General features: G+C 32.3%; 1 protein-coding gene across 2 annotated transcripts in view; it reads right to left on the reverse strand.

Annotated features, from left to right (window-relative positions):
- WDR37 (WD repeat domain 37) overlaps positions 1–17,710 on the reverse strand; it is a 108,282-nt gene that overhangs the window by 68,027 nt on the left and 22,545 nt on the right. For both annotated transcript variants that reach the window (XM_052000430.1, XM_052000429.1), the window contains exon 2: positions 10,232–10,408. In XM_052000430.1, coding sequence (XP_051856390.1) covers positions 10,232–10,369 — 138 coding nt within the window. In that variant the 5' untranslated portion in view covers positions 10,370–10,408. The remainder of the gene's footprint in view (positions 1–10,231; positions 10,409–17,710) is intronic.

Below are 17,710 nucleotides of genomic sequence, written 5' to 3' on the forward strand. Positions count from 1 at the left end.
CTTACTATACTTTTTAAATTTTAACAAAATTAGAAATACAAATTAAACACTTTTTAAAGTTTATAGAATTATTATTTATTCATTCATTCATTCATTCATTCAAGAAGCATTGTAAAGTTCCTCCTATGCTGTAAGCACTATGCTAAGCAAAATTCAAGAACACATTCTAAAAAATATTTTTATAGCAAGTCTATTTGGCAATGTTGAATTTTTAACTAAAATAACCTTGTAAATTAGCATGTGTGTGTATGCATAAAACAATTTTCTATATATTATCAAGAGACACTGGTTCAAACTGCTATATTTTTACTGCTGGTTACTAACCAGCTCTGGGACTTACTATCTTTGTGATCTTGGGCAAAATTAGACATTGGAAAAGATATTTTTTAAATTTTGCTTCACTCTAAATTTATGATTTACCTGAACAGTTATATCTACTTCTATATTAATAATGATATATTAAAAGATCCGGCAGCTACTTGATACAACAGATAGAGCACCAGCCCTGAAGACAGGAGGACTCGAGTTCAAATATGATCTCAGAAACTTCCTCTAGGAAGTGTTACCCCTGGGCAAATCACTTAATGTAAAGGTGCAGAGAAGAACCTCATAGTGCAAAGAGGAAATAAAAAGGCCTTATTGCCTGAGACACCCAGATGGATCTTTGTAGTTAGCAGGAACTCTAGTCGCATTGAGAACGCATCATCAAAAAAGATGTCTCCTTCTCTTAGTGGCTGTGCTTGTGACCTTATAGACGCAATATAAGTAGTGGGGACCAGGAAATAAGGAGAGTGTAGAGGAGTGCTGAGAAAGAGCAGGATGTGAGAGGGTAGAATAAAGACTTGAGCTCGCAAGCAACTGTGTCCAGGCTCTCTGCTGAACAAGAACTACTGCTTAATGAGGCAGTGGCCTGAGACTCTGAAGACCTGGGATTAGGTAAAACTGGCAATCAGTAACTTCTTAGGGGGAAGTTACAACTTAACCCCAATTGCCTCAGGAAAAAAAAAAACATTAAAAATTTTTATAATATCCTCTTTTAATCAGAAGCTAACTCCATGGCTCCTTTTTATTTCTCAGTAAATCATGTTTCAAAAATTATGAGTAATTCAGAGCCCAGGGTTTGGAATCTGGAAGAAATCAAACTTCAGGTACTTACTAGTTGCATGGTCTTGGGCAAGTCACTGAGCCACTTTTAGGCTCAGTTCCTTCATTTAATAAAGACAATAATAATAGAATCTACTCTCAGAGTTAGTTGGGATGATCAAATGAGCTATCTGTAAAGCTCTTAGGCAAATCTTATAGCACTATATAAATACTAGCTATTGCATTTTCCTCAGTCACTCCATCATACCCTCTTCACTTCAAAAGGTTCTACTAGTTAGAAAAGCAGGCTAACCTAAACTTTAAAGTTGTAGTGTTTTTAGAAGATTATGAATTATTAAAGGTAGGAATATACACATAATAACTTTAGAGGCTAAATGGAATTCAAAAAATTCAAATGAAAGGTCTTAAAGGAAAAAAAGGAATTGTGTTCCTATGTACAAATCACCTTTCCTTTAAAGAATTTTGCATTCACAATTTTTAAATGACATAGAAAAACATGTGGTGAAACATCTACTTAAATAAAAGATACATGATAATTTCCCTACATGCAAATCCACACTAATTTCAACCAAAATTGCCAAGTGCCACACACTCAATAGACAAAAATACATACATATTGGCCACTTTGGTTTCATAATCAGAGATAACTTCTGAATTGGAAGAGAACCAGATAACAAACAGCCTAATATGTCTAAGGCTTATTATTCACAACTGACCAGCTATTGACATAGCAGTCTCCACAGCTTCAAATATGCAATACTACTTCTGAGTTTTTCTGAGTCAAAAGACCATCAGAATTCATTTAAGCTATCATTAAGCCTGACAAATTCTCTATATACCATGGCATAAATGCACAGACAGACACATACACAGGGCCCCAAAATAGAACTTCTGCATCACTGCTCGAAAACAGATTGTGCTAGATATGCTTCCTAAATATCTAATTGTTAGTCTGAAAAATATTATGTGAATGATCAAATTTACTTACAATACATATTTTCTGATTCTTAGTGGATTTACAACTTGAAAGATCTGATGCAATGTTATACTGCCCTTTTTTCTCAGATTACATTCTAAGGAATTTGCACAAATCACAAAATAAATTGGTCTCCAATGGTACAAAGAGTTTAGTGGCACTATCTAACCAAAAAAAAAGTTGTTAATTTTAAGCATTATGCATAAAAATAAGAAATGCCTTGAAAGTTTCCAGATTTTCCTTCTATTCGTATATTGTCAATTATCTAATCAACTAGATTACAGTCTATCAATGATGTGATTCAAAACCCTACGACTTCACATTTTAGCAGCTATATCTGTATATTTTCATGGACTCATGTGGATTTTGCACTAAAATAAGTTACAACTATTTTAGGTGTTTTATTTTTGAAGAATAACAGAGTAACGAAATTTAACCTGTGAGCAAATCAAGAAATAAAGCATAACGAGACAATTTAGCTTATCCACTAGAGGGCGAATTTGTTTGAAAACAAAAAATTCTTGATCATATATATAGTCTAGGCAAAGACTAATTGCTAAAGAATAGCTAAATTAAGTTAATAGTAATAGTTTTATAAAAGATTTAGATGCTTAAAATAGCTATTTCTGCTCCATATCTTTTACTTAATCAGAGCATCACTGTTTATTATTAACAACTATTTATTCCTAAACGTTCTGACAAATATTAAAAGTCAGATATTGACTAATGTGCATTTGTGGCAAATTAATATTTTTCTTTCCTTTTATACTAAAGGCAAGCTATTAATAAATTGATAAAATAGGCAATTAATGAGTTGTCTGATACAAAAACACAATTTTATTTTATTCTAATTATTATCTGAAAAAATTGTTTGTTCAATTCTAGAAACTTAATTAACCACTAAAGGTATTTTGCTTAGGTTATGTAACAGTTAAAATAAAATATAGGTTTTATATTATAAAAAAGTAAAACGAGTAAAAAAATTTCTTACTTGAAAACAATTAGATGGAAATGGTCCAAAGTATTCGAAATTTTTTAAATTTTGTGTTTAATAGTATGATGTATTCCAAAAACACATATTAATTATGACTAGCATTCTTCAGGGATTAAAATTACTATATAATTATCATTTAGTTTCTAAACTTTTTACCTATCTAAAATGCAAGATTATAACCTATCCCTTTCATAATAATGAGACGCTTTCAGAGAAATTAAAAGAAGTTTTACTTAAGTTAGATAAACTTTCACTTTAGACCTCTAACCCCAAAATATAGAAATTAATCTTTTCTTAAATAACACCCATTTTAAGGCCAATATTTTCATCATGATATAATTTTTAAAATATTTTCCATTTTGTAATCAATTGACATATTGATGGAGGGGGAAAAAAAACTTAATTCGACAAGTAAAATGACAACCAAAAGATCAAAAATAAACCCCTACTACCTACTTCTTCTAACCACTTATCCACCAACTACCACAAAACTTTGTATATTTATTCAAAATTTTCTCTTCCTAACACCAGTCTTTAATGAAGAGATGACCCCTTCTGGTTAACAAGACCAATTTCTTTTGAGATTTTTTTGATTATTCTCCTTTAACCTTTTTCATCAGGCTAACTTTATAATCATCCTTTCTCTCTAATCCTCAATTTTTTTTCCAATTTGCTGGTTCTTTCCAAGGTGCCTACAAATGTTCTTAAGTATCCCTTAGCCTGAAAAAAAAAAATTTCTCACAGGAGCTTATTATCTCCTTTAGATATTGTCCCATAACTGTACTTCTTTTCTGAGAAAGGAAGGTAAGAAGAGAGAAAGAAAGGGAGTGAGGAAAACTTTACATCCCTTGCTACCACTACCATTCATCTCTGACTCACCTTTTGCAATATGATTTGCAATCTCATCATTCAACTGAAACCACTCTCCCTCCAGATATTAATGACTTTTAATTAGAAAATTTAATGGTTCTTTTTTTGGTTCCTAATTGGTCTGTTTCTTCAAATCTCTCCCATTTCCAATCTATCCTCTACATAGCTGCCAAAGTGATTTCCAAAAGTGTGGTTTAATAATTTTACTCCTCTTCTCAATAAATTCTAATAGCTCCTTCCTAATACTTTTAGGTTCAATAAACAGAAGTTCATCTGTTTGGCTTTTAAAGCCCTTTCCAACCTGGCTCTAATAATCTTTTCCAACACTGTAGGACGGTGACTAGTACCTAGAACAAAGTAGGCACTTGATGAATCTTTCAACATTCTTCCAAATTGCTCATGCTTAAAGTGGAAAAGAAGCTGGAAAAATAGAAAAGAAGGAATGCTGCACAATGATTCTAGTCTTTTTCCAAGTCAGATACAGCAGTATTGCTTAATAAATCATTAAAATCACTAGAAATTTTATAAATCTTTTTAAATAAGGAAATTAGAAGAGATTATAATGTGTCAACAAAAAAAAAATAATAATAATAATAATAATAATAATAAAACTACTCTGCTGCCAGGTAACTATAGAAACTTGTGGCCATCCAAACACAGATTTGCAATTTAATTACTAGTTAATTACCACCATTTTTAATAAAGAAAAATATACTTAATGATAATTTTTTTTTAAATAGACATTTGAATGAAAGTATGAGAAGACATACTAGCTGGGATCTTAATTTTATCCCTCGCTGCTCTCATTTTCTCCTCATGCTTGGCAGGACAATACCTTTTAAATATGCTGCTTCCTGAAATTAAAACACTATTCCTGTCATGTATATCCAGATACTTCTCACTCTCACTACCTCTTTTAAATTGACAAATACTCATGAATCTTTTACCCTTAACCTTCTTCTATTTGTAGAGGGCCAGGAGGTAAGAATCAATTCCAGGTCTTGAATTTTACAGTAACTTGGCTCACCAACCTCCCTTTTCTATTTGAATAACAGAAACATACTTGTTAATATAATAATAAGAAACCTGGAATCTGAAGCAAAAAGCAAACTCTACTATATAATGGATCAAAGGCATATCTTTGAACTTAGGACAGGAAAAACAGCCTACAATGAAAACTAAAGGCATTTGGGAGAAAAGTACTAAAGACATTGGTATGATAATTTTACAGAGATCTAAGCTTAATCATTTACATCTCAGTAGACTTAGAAAAAGCTATAGGAATATCAAAGAGTGTATTCTGTATCAAGTCTATAAGCACTGGAAGCAAATATATTTGTCTCTCTGATCAATAAAACTTGAAGAGTTCATATCGAACTTCTCTCCACCTGGCCCCTACATAACATAATACACCCTTTTTTCATTACTGGAGCTGGACTTCAACAATTATTGCAATCTACTCCTCCATTTCTGTTTTGACTATTAAAAATAATGAATTTATTCAACAAAAATTCATTATGTATCTACCATGTGTTGGCTTTGGTTGGAAAGATCTTGTAAAAGTCTCACCTCTAACACATGCTGGCTATGACCTTGTCACATATATCTCAGTGCCCCAGGCAATTTGATAAAAATACAGGTTGCAAAGAAAGTGCTGATCTGAAAGGCTAAAAGTTAGAGAGTGAGTACTGAAATGGTAGTTTCTTCATTAGGAGTTTCCTTTCCTGGTCTAATCCACAGAGTACCAAGAATTATTTCTGGAATCAATCTAGGCCTTAGCCAATATGAATTATAAGAATCTACTACAAATAGTTTAATATTAATCCAACATAGCTGCTGGTCACATTTTTACTTTGTACCACACTAAACACTATGTCTACCATGTCCAATGTGACTAAACCTCATCCCTTACCATCCTGGTACCATTTATATTTTACCCCAAGACCCAGGAAATGTAACTCTATATCTTGTTCCCCTTGTACCAAATCCAGGACTTGGTAACATTGTCCTCTGATACAATTCCTTCCACCCCAAAACATAAACTGAATCACTACCTGTTTCAGATCTCTGATACCATCTGTCCTCTTATATTTTCACTTATTATCTACTGCCACATTCCCTGCACTTATTCCATTCCAAAATCCATGCTGAGAACTTTCTAGAAAATAAAGCGCATTCCAGTGAGTCTATCTGATCACAGGATCCCAATAAGCTCTGGCCTGATTTATTCTACCACTGTACCCCAGTACCAATACAATACCAGGTGTTATAGGAAGCAACCAGTTACAAAGAGAACATCTCCTAAGGAGATCTGAAATAGTACAAGGGTCAGAAAACTATGGCTAGTTCACCAGAAGCTAAGAATGAAAAGTTTTATCATATTTTAAAACATAAAAATAATGTAAATAAGCATAAACAAAGTTTGATTATATTTGAAAATGTAAAGACTATTCTTAACTCAAAAGCTGCACAAAAACAGGCAGCAACCCAATGTGGCTAAGGAACTATAGTTTGCTAACCCCTAATAAGGTCTAAGAGGTAAAACATGTATGTTAGTACCCGGTGAACTCCTTGAAAACAGGGATAATCTTTTGCCTTTCTTTGTATCCCTAGTGTTCAGCATTGTGCCTGGCATATAAAAGGTATTTAATAAATGTTTACTGAGTAAATAAAGACAGAGTAAGAGATATGATAGGCTGTTGCACAGTCAAAAGAATGATTAAATTGTTTCAATGCATTCCAGAATATCTGGCCTCTATAGTTCAAAACATTTCTATTAAGAATTATATATATATAAATAAAATATATGCATATATATAGTTATGTTTACTATTTAGAATTTTTCTAACTGCAAGGTTCAATCTTCAGTGATATTTGAATTAGTAAGGATAAAATAATTAAATGCACTGACTTATCCATTAAATCTTTCAATTTATCTTCAAAAAAAATTAGTCTGTCCTTCTGCTGCAGTGCTTTAAAAAAAATGTGACTTGACATTGAGTTCATAAAATTTTGACAGATATTCTTTAATTCTTCCTCATGAAACCACAGTTTTATTATACTGGATATTAAGCATACATTTGATAGAGTTCATTTTTCTAAATCTAGCTTTCATTATAGTTCACAGTTCTCATTTGAGTTTAAATCAGCTGAGTTCTCAGGCTACTGAAGCATGTTTAGCTCCAACTCTTGAATAGATTTCTTAACCTTCTGTGATGCATGGAATTATACAAGGTTATGTTGCAGCATTCCATCTCCATTTGGGAATCCCTTATTCTGGAATAATTCTACTTCTCATTGTAAACCAATATATTTATCCAAGATTATCGTTCTCTAAAAGAGGACAAGATTTCTAAGCCAACTGAAAGTTAAAAAAATGAAAATAATAATAAAATTTGGAAGCAGGCATTTTATAGATCATATAGGCCACAATTTTAATATAGCCCTAAACAAGAAATTAAATTTGATAATTGCATCACCTTTTCCAAATATTTAGTAGTTCAATCTTTGTACACATCGTACTGCCTATAAGAAGAGATTTTTTTCTTCACAAAAATGATTAGTGGCTGTTTTTAACTGGCTTTTGGTTATTCTTCTAACTTCAAGAAACCTAAGTAAGCAATATAGAAGAATTAATAATAATCCCACTAGGGGTCAATGAAAGTCTCTGCTTATATTCTGAGAACTGTTTAGATTATTCTGAAGCATTACTTAGTTCTTGGAGTTCTTTTTGTTAATTGCATTTTCTTTTGTGCTTTGACAGGACTGCTTACTTGAAACCCCTAACTTCATATCAACAGTCTCTGTTATCTCTAAAATTCAATGGAGTACGCTCTTTAAGAGTTTTAAGTTTTGCATGTTTCCTTGAAGTAATATTCTTAAAAACCAAAGAATTAAAAACATGACAAAGACCAATTAAACATATGCCTATGAATTTGGAACTTTGCCTAAAGAACTATAAAACTGTGCATACTCTTTGTTCCAGCAATATCACTATTAGGTCTGTATCTCAAAAGAGATCATAAAAAGGGAAAAAGGACACACATGAACAAAAATAGCTGATGTTTTTATGGTGGCAAAGAATTAGAAATTGAAGGGATTACCATCAAATGGGGAATCATTTAATTAACTGTGGTATATGCCTATAATGGAAAGAAATGATGAGCAGGTAGATCTCAGAAAAACCTGGACTTACATGAACTGACGATATAGAGTGAAAGTGAGCAGAATCAAGAGAACACAGTAACAAAAGCATCTGACAATGATCAACTATGACAGACTTAGCTCTTCTCAGTAATGCAATGATCTAATACAATTCCAAGGGACTCATAAATTGTTGCCCTATTTATTCCATCTTAGAAATGTCTTGAATTCACCCTATCATTTCAATTCTCTGTCATTACTTTACTTCAGGATCTCAATATCCTTCACCTATAAAATTATGATAGTCAACAGTCTTATGCTCATAAAATCTGTTCTCTAAACAATAGATTAATTAATACTTGTAAAATACCGCCTTGGTTGCCTAGGAATTCAAAGAGGAAAAAAAAAAAAAAAACTGGAAGAAAGGTATCAATAATACTAACAAACTCAAATTTCAATACAGAAAATGTAGAGCATTTTGGTAATTGGTATACGTGGCTCATAACTATAGATATTATATCTAATTTCATCCTTTTATAACAACCTTGGGAGATAAATGCTTAGTCCCACTTCACAACTAAGGAAACAAGGCAAAGAGAGATTAAGTGACTTGACCAGGGTCACAAACTCAAACATGAGTAAATGCTAGCAGTAAAATATGAACTCACATCTTCCTGACTCTAGGCCCAGTGTTCCCAGTTGTACCACCTGGGGAGAAGATTTCTTATAGTATACGAAAACCCAGGAGAAGAAATCATGTTTGAGTGGGTCTGAGGATCTACTTGTACTATTTAAAAAAAATTTTAATCAGGCTCCCTAACCTCAGTCTTGTCTCCACTTCAATTTCAAATAAATTAAAAGGTGGAACCCAGTAAAAATACTATTGTTAATGATCAATAATTACTTACAAGGCAATTTGTAATGCAAAATAAAATTTGGGGAACAAGGGCACACTATAACTTTTGATCTTATATTAATTCAATGTGGCTTCTAATTCATCCTTCCTAGCACTTGTAGTTTAAATTCCCCCAAATTTCACATAACTCAAATGCTTAGAAATTATCAATAGCTTTTTGTAAACTACCAAATGAAACCCAAATTTAGCCTGATATTCCAGATACTTCAAAGTCTAACTTTAAAATACCTTTTATCTTTATCTTATACTACTTTTCACATATTCTACACTCCAATAAAAGTGGCCTATTTGTTAATGAATTCCCCTCATTCTTGTATATGTTGTTCAGTTCCAACCATTCCCTCTAGCTTCCTAAAAAGGCCTTCCCAGTCAGGGCCCTTCACATTTCAACCTGTTGAGAAATTCTACCTTTCAAAGCCTAGTTCACATGTCAAATGTTTCAAGAAAACTTCCTCAACTTCCCTCACTAAAGATAAAATAATGAAAAATATCCCCTTCAGATCACTCATAGAATTCTTTACCATTTCTATATGACTAACTTGTTTTATTATAGGTATTTCAGTACGATATGTCCTATGTCTCTTTTAACCTGTAGGTAGGTACTAAATTAACATCTGTTGAAATGATTATATGGAGAGAATTAAATAATGAATACAATGAATTCTGCCATAGCTCCAGAAGAGAATAAAAATTAAATTGAATAACTGCTATCAAAAGTAACATAATGTGCTGAAAAAAGAGGAGGTCTCAAACTTATAGCCTGAACTCAAGCCCTGCTCTAAAACATAACAAAGTATGACTGTGAATAAGTCATTTAACTTCTCTGGGCCTCGGACAACAGACCATACATTGCAGAGAAATTATTGATCTGCACTGTTAAAGGAATTCCTCAAGAAGAATTCCACACACTAATAAAAGAAAGAATTCCACACACAAATAAAATCCCAAGTTTGGTTTTTTTTTTTTTTTTAAAGTCTTTCCTTTTAAAAATCCAATCAAGTATCAAAGATACATTTATATGCACATATAGATGCAAAACTATATGTAATACACATAAACATATACACATATAAATATACGTACACAAATGTGTAAGATAATTCTTAGCTATTTCAGAATACATTAATCATAACTTAGGATATCTAGCTATATCGCATATGTTTTTATAAAACTATAAATAAATATGATCATAACTAAAAAAGGAAAACAGTGGTCAATGTGAACTTACTTGTCCTTCCAACATTTCTCTTGGAAGTCCCGTCCTTTCTTGTTCTGAACTGTTGGTTCTTCTTATGGAAAGGCTATGTGACTTGCGTTTCTGCTTTGCCTGGCGAGCAGTTGCACAACTTCCGCTTTCTGTGGGCATTACTTCTAGAAAATAATGTCCTGTTTCTCCTGCAATGTGCTAAACAGAAAAAAAGGTAGGGAGGGAAGAATGAAAACTGTTTGTTTGTTTGTTTGTGCCTTTTTTTTTTTAGACAGTAAATCACTAACCAAAAAAAATTAATTAAGCCAGGTAATTTTTTAAAGTATTTTCACTGGATATAATACAGATATAGTCAATATATAATATATATAGATCAATAGTTTTAAAAATCAGAACAAGCTTTAAGCTTACAATTATATTTTATTTATTAATTTTGTGAGAAGGGGATGAGGCAGTTGGGGTTAAGTGACTTGCCCAGAGTCACACAGCTAAGAAATGTTAAGTATCTGAGACTGAGAACTCAGATCCTCCTGCCTTCAGGGCCAGTGTTCTATCCACTTTGTCTTCTAGCTGTCCCAAGCTACTATGGCCAAATTGTACCAAGTATCTCTGCCAAAAAAAAAAAAAAAAAAAAATTCCAAAAGAATCATATGAGTTATGGACACAACTAAAAAATGACTAAACAAACTGAGTGGCACAAATGACATTAACACAATTCCTATGATTCCAAATTCATCAAACTTTCTACTGTTCCATACTTTTTTAACTTCTGATTTTATCAATTTAGGGTTAACTCCAAGTATGAAAAACCCTCCTATGATAAAGGCCAATAATTCAGTTATAAACAGAGGTTTCTTGAACATATGCACATTGATAGTATGTATTAGGAAGAAAGACTTAAACCCAGGGTTTCCTGATTCTAAAACCTGTTCCCATCTGCCATAACAAACTGCTTTCCACAGTCAAATATCCCAATTAGAGGTTAGAAGAACCTCCTAAATTCCCAGGTGATCCACTAAAACAAAGTAGCATAATCAAGGACCCAAGATCTTCAAGGAGAAACACACAATTCAATTATTTTTCAGTTGTGTCCAATTCTTGGTGATCTTACTTGGAGTTTTTTTGGCAGCATACCTCTGAATCACAGCAACAATATTCACTAAAGGACATTGTTTTAATAGTTTTCTGAATCCATTAAACTCTGCTGTGCACATGACAATTTTTTTCCCTTTTTTTATTTTTTACTATTTTCTACTTAAATTTTAAATAATTTTTTTTTTAAGTTTAACAGTAAAGGAGTGAGAGACAGGATTGTAGGTAACTGGATGTAGCTATGCAAAAAATGCAAGGGAAGCCTTTTTTCATTTTTTTAAGGCTGAGACCAATTATGTTTGTGGACCAAGAAGAAAAAACAAATAGAGAAGAAGAGAAAATCCAAGAGATAAGCTCCAAATAAGGCAAAAGGAAATAGATTTAAAGAGTCAGGTAGAAAAGTTAGCCTTAGGAAAAAGTGGGGATATCTTTTCTATTGTGACTAAAAAGAAAGGAGAAAATGTGTGACCATGCTGATGCCACCTGTGAATTAAATCTGGTCCCTGGGGATCCACACTTTCAACCTGAACTCTACCTTACCACCAACTTCAGCTCCCTGTTGTTATCAATCAACAAAGCATTTATCAAGTGCCTATAATGTGCTGGACAAAGTGAGGATCAAAACAAGGATAAACTTTGTCATCTAGAAAGTTATCACCTAATTGAAGGAAAGATACACATAAGCAGGTGTATATAAAAGAGAGAGAAGGTGATTTGGGGAGGAAGGCTCATGAGTGGCCGAATCTAGAAGGCAGTAATTGAGGTGTGTCCTGAAGAGAACAGGGTTCTTAGGAAGGGAATGTATTCCAGATATGAGGGAACAACCAATGCAAAAGCACTGAGGTAGGAAACTGAATGCTTTACATGAGCAAGGAGGGATTAGGGGTGGGGGTGAGGGGCCAGTTATTCTGCCTGAACCACAAACAAGTACATGCTTGTCAATGTTAACAATCAGGTCTCTGGGGAGGAAATGTATGCTGTAACACACTTTTAAAGTTTAAACACACTGTTAACATTTTCTTCATAATTATCTGAAAGTTTATAAAATCAACAAAACAATAATGCCCCATTTTGTTTAAAAAAAAAAATTAAAGTTTACAAGAAGATTCATCCCTTCTCACCACCTCCAATCTTCTTAACTCCTACTATCTACACAACACTGAGGGGAGATCCATACATATATCACTACAGTCTCTACCTACTAAATACAAACTTGTAAAGGCTGGCAAAACAGAAGAATGTTTTAAGAATTAGTTACAAGAATCTGTCACATAATCCACTATCTCAAATGAGCCAGAACAATTTCAGTGGTTACCTCAATATATTCACAATGGAGTCAGCTTTCTACATAAAATTCTTACTTGTAATTTTATAAGACTACATTGGAGTTCCAACTCTTCTCTCTAGGAAGAAACATCCAAAGTTATTAAATATTTAGAAGTTTCTAAATTTTCTCAGGATCTTATCAGAAAATGTAGCTTTACTAACCTCTTTAAAAACACTTCTGTAACAAATGGTAGCAACAAAACAATCTTTGCTTACATCAAATGACAATTTATGACAATATACTGAGATTTCAAATATGTAAGGAACTCCATAATACAATGTATCTTGCTCTTATGTTTTTTAAATATTTGAATTTTTTCCCCTCCACAACTTTAGTTTTCATTGAAATTAATTATAAAAATAAAAAAATCACTAATTACAGGAGCAGCTAGATAGTACAGTATAGAGAGGTCAGGAAGACCTGAATTCAAATCCCAACTCAGATACTCAACACTTAATACCTATATGACCTTAGGCAAGTCACAACCCCAATTGCCTGGCAAATAAATGATTTTTTTTTAAATCATTAATTACAGAAATGCTGCAAGTATTAATTATTTTGAAATTATTAACTACTTTTAATTGTTTTATCTATAAAAAGGAGTAAACTTCACATGGGGCAGGGGAAGGAAGAAATCAGTCCAGACAATTACACAGTATTAATAAAATGACAAGTCAAGATTTATATAGCATTTTAAAGTGTGCAGAGCACCTGTTACACATATATCATCTCATTTCATCTAGTTATAAGCAAGTAGATCACACACAAAAGAACTGTAGTTTGACTAGATTTTTTTTTCCAACTAATGAAGTAAAAGTCTACACTAAATCAAATACAATGTGGCTACATACTAAAAAACAAAAATCATAACTGAAACCCCAACTCCTAGTTGACTATAAAATTTCCCACCCTGAATCATTTCATTCTCTGCTATTTATTACCTGTCAAATTTTATATTTAAAAAGTCAAATCTAGTTTCTTTGGAAGGTTCATTTTTATTTAAGTGTGCCAAGTTTCTGTTATTACTTTCTAAAACACACTAAAACCTAGTAAGCTTATTCTTTTAATTTAAAAAAGTTGGTATTTTTACAACCATATATCTAAATTAGTTTTAGAGTTTATTAAAACATACAAACTATGTAACTGACTTTAATTATAAAATAAACTTGCAATATATTTTCTAAGAATGGGTTCACCCCAGGTCTTTGAGAAAGAATGTTTCCACACAAAATTATGTAGATTACCATCATCTAATAGTTACAATTTATTGGCAATTTGTCTGAAATTATACCTTTAAAATGCTGCAAGTGAAAGATTTCAAATACCAGGAAGTAAAATATCACTTTTACTTGCTTCATTCTATCAAATTACAAGAAGACTTAAATCAGAAATCTCCCCCCCCCTATATATATATATATATGCATATATATATGTATATATACATACATATGTATACACACACAAAACACACACTTACACAAGTTTTAAATGTTTATGCAAAATTAAAGACAAAAGCACAAGAAATTTTTAGACCTGCTTCTTTGTTTTCCTGGATAGGAACCAATGATGTTATCAGTGTGGGGAATTCCAGGTTTAGAAAACTTTCTTTACAGATGAAGACCATCCATTCAACTTTAACTTAAGTACATTTAAAAAGTTGCCTAGGAGGCAGAGAGAGATTAATTGCCTTACTAGGCTTATAATCCATAACACAGGAACAAAAAAAAAAAACTAGATATTGTATCATTTTAATAACTAAACTCAGTCCCAAAAAGGAATTGGGGAAAATACACTAATTTACCTCCTTCTTAGTAGTGGTGAAAAACTATGCATCTGAAATACTGCACATAAGGCATGATTGGTAAATTGGTTAGTTGTGCATGAACTGCTCCTTCACTCCCACCCCATCCCATTTAAACAAAAAAATTTTTCTTACAATGGAGTAACTTGCTGAGCAAGAGGAAAGGCATCATATATTGAGAAATTAAAATGATATAAAATAAAATTAAGATATTTTAAAACAATGGTTAAGGAAAAACATATTTCTGAATATTCTAAATAGATAGTTTTGCAGCAATTAATGTATTCACAGACACAAAAACTAAATAACACAGATAGCTTTATGCTTCTGAATAGTCTTTCTTGTAGATTCTCAAGTCACCAATCTCTTAGTTTTCCTGAGTATTTATTCCTCAGCTAACCATTCCTCAACTGCCAGTTCATCTACATCAGGCCTACAAACTGGATATTTCTCTCAAAGGTTTGCCATTAGCCTTCTTCTATCTCCACAATGATCTCTAATTTCATCAACTCATGGATTTAATTATTATTTCCTTGCAGAGAATGCCAGATCTGTATGTCTAATCCTGAGTAGCAGTAGCAGTCTCGCATTTTTGACATCCCAAGACTGTAATTCAATATGTCCAAAACAGAACTCATTAACTTACCCAAAAAAAAATCTATCCTATTCCAAACTTCCCTCTTACCATCAAAGGTACATCCGGTCTCACAACCTTAATCATCCTCAACTCATCTCTTATACTCATTCCACATACCCACTATCTTGCAGTTTCCTCTATCTTTCCAGTTTCTTTACAGTTTATTCCCACTGTTCCCACATATTCTATGACCCAGCAACATTTCCCACATGATACTCCATACCTTTGCACTGATTGTCTACCATGCCAAGTTTCCTTTAAGACACGGCTCAAATATAAGCTTCGACTAGAGATCTATTTCTTCCCTGCCCACTCACAGTTAGTGCTTTCCTTCTGAGATTACTTTCCATCTACTCAGGATTTATCATGTTTACCCAAAATTATGTTTCCATTAGAATTTGAGCTCCATGAGGGTTATGACATTTTTTGCCTTTTTATTTATATCCCCAGTGACTAGTATATACTAAATACTTAAATGCTCATTGAATGACAAACTTCTCATTGAAATTATACAAAAGAAATATCTCATTAAGAGAAGCAGTATTGTAAAATAGAAAATTAACATGGCCAGAAGGTCTAGACTGAGTTTAAATAAATATGGATTTGCAAACCATATAATTTTGGATGAATTAATTTTAAAAACTCAATCTGTAAATGTTATAAAACATTTCAATAATATCTTGTTTACCAGAGACAAATGACACAAAAAGACACATGAACAGTAAAACTAAAGAGCTAGAGCAAAATCTTATATATGTTAGTTGAAATAAAATAAAAAATCATGATTTCAGACTAAGCAAAGGTAAAAATAGACCTACTTAAAATAGAAGATTAGGGAAAATATATTTTTCTAAGAAGTACCATCGAAAACTAAATACTATAAACATTTTTATAAGAAAGTTATTATGTATTCTCATGTACTAAATATGTGCTGAGTACAGAACTGAGTCAAATTATGAAAATAAGAGCCATTCTTCAATTGAGAGGTAGGTGATCAAAAGATGTAAATAGGCAATTCTTGGCAAAAAAATATCTGCTTTACCTGGCAGCTGTCTGTAATCATATGAAAAAATGTTATGAATTTCTAATTGGTAAGAGAAATGCAAATTAAAATTATTCTGAGGTACAACCACATCTATCAGAAATGACAAATGTTGAAAGTGATGAGGAAAAATATAAGAACACTAATGCATCAAAAGATTTTAGAAAACAAATTAGAACTATGCCAAAATTGTACATACCCTACAACGAATCAATACCATTAATAGGTTTGTATCCCAAATAAAACTTTTTTAAAAGAAAAAAAAAAAAAAACTTAATCTGTAAAATTAGAATAACATCAGAACTACCTCCTTCCCAAAGTTATTAATAAGGTTATTGCTAGAATTAGTGGAATTAATTTGTGCAAAACATATTATAAACTATAAAGCACTATAAAAAGTTTTTAAAAAGTAATAATCCTTACTTAAGATAAATTATACCAAATAAATTCTGATTAGATGTCTCTTTTTTTAAAAGTTCATACTCACACAAAATCTTTCTGACATTTAAACTTTAAAATGGCATTTTTCTATGACATTTGCCAAATCAATATCAAAATTATTTTTCTAAATGTGTGAGAGTGGGAGAGTAATGAAGGAAAACTTATATCTCATCTTCTTAATGAGTATAAGTGTTGGATTTTTGATTGATCTATTTACATAAAAATAGACGGGAAAGTGTTTGCTGATGGGCTGAGACAACTTCAAAGCCCTTTATACAGTCATTTATCATGACAAATAGGAAAGTCTAATAAAACAAGACTAGAAACCTATGAGATAAGACAATCAGAAATTTTCCCTAACTCTAAAGTCTTATAGGGAAAGCAATTACAGCTCGATCTAAAGGACAAGAGAGGACCCCAAAATGAAAGTTTTATGAATTCAATATGGAAAACATGAATTCAAAATGTGCTCATTCAGCACCCTTCTCCCAGTCTCTGTAAGGTTCACCAACTAACCTAAGGCATAACCTTGATATCCATACAGACATTCACTGGTAGCTTTCGAGACTTTGACAGAACACACTTTGCCAGTCCCTCACCCAGTTGCAAACACTAAGTGTGACCAGTCATGTAAAGAAAAAAGAAATCAGAAGTTGGAAGAATTGGCCTTCCTTCTGTTTGGGGCAGATCCCAAGGAGTTACATGCACAGCATCACACACAGCAAAACATTCAATCTACATTCCTTCAAACATTGCAAAAATTAGAAGACTCAGACCAGAGAGAAGGAAAGAATGACAAACAAGGAAAGAAGTGGGGCAAAGGCTAATGTGATTAGTTCATTAGGCATGGCAGAAAGGGGACTGAAATGCAGCTAGCAGCATCTATCCTCTTAGAAGCTTCTAGGACAAGAATTGAGAATGATGAAAAGTAAATTACTCAATATGAGAGGAGGTTGAGGTTTTTTAATCTACTGACACTATCAAAGGAAAAGTAAAAGACAGAAATGTAAATGAAAAAGCTAAAACAAAGATATCAAAAAGAGAATAGATCTGAAACACAAGTACACTGATGTGAAAGATTATCTTGAAGAAAAGCAAAAGGCTCTAATGTTAGAAGAGTACATGATCTCTAAACAAGCAAAAGCCACAAAGGTTGAAGA

This window comes from Antechinus flavipes, chromosome 5 (assembly GCF_016432865.1).
Source record: "Antechinus flavipes isolate AdamAnt ecotype Samford, QLD, Australia chromosome 5, AdamAnt_v2, whole genome shotgun sequence".
Classification (NCBI taxonomy): domain Eukaryota; kingdom Metazoa; phylum Chordata; class Mammalia; order Dasyuromorphia; family Dasyuridae; genus Antechinus; species Antechinus flavipes.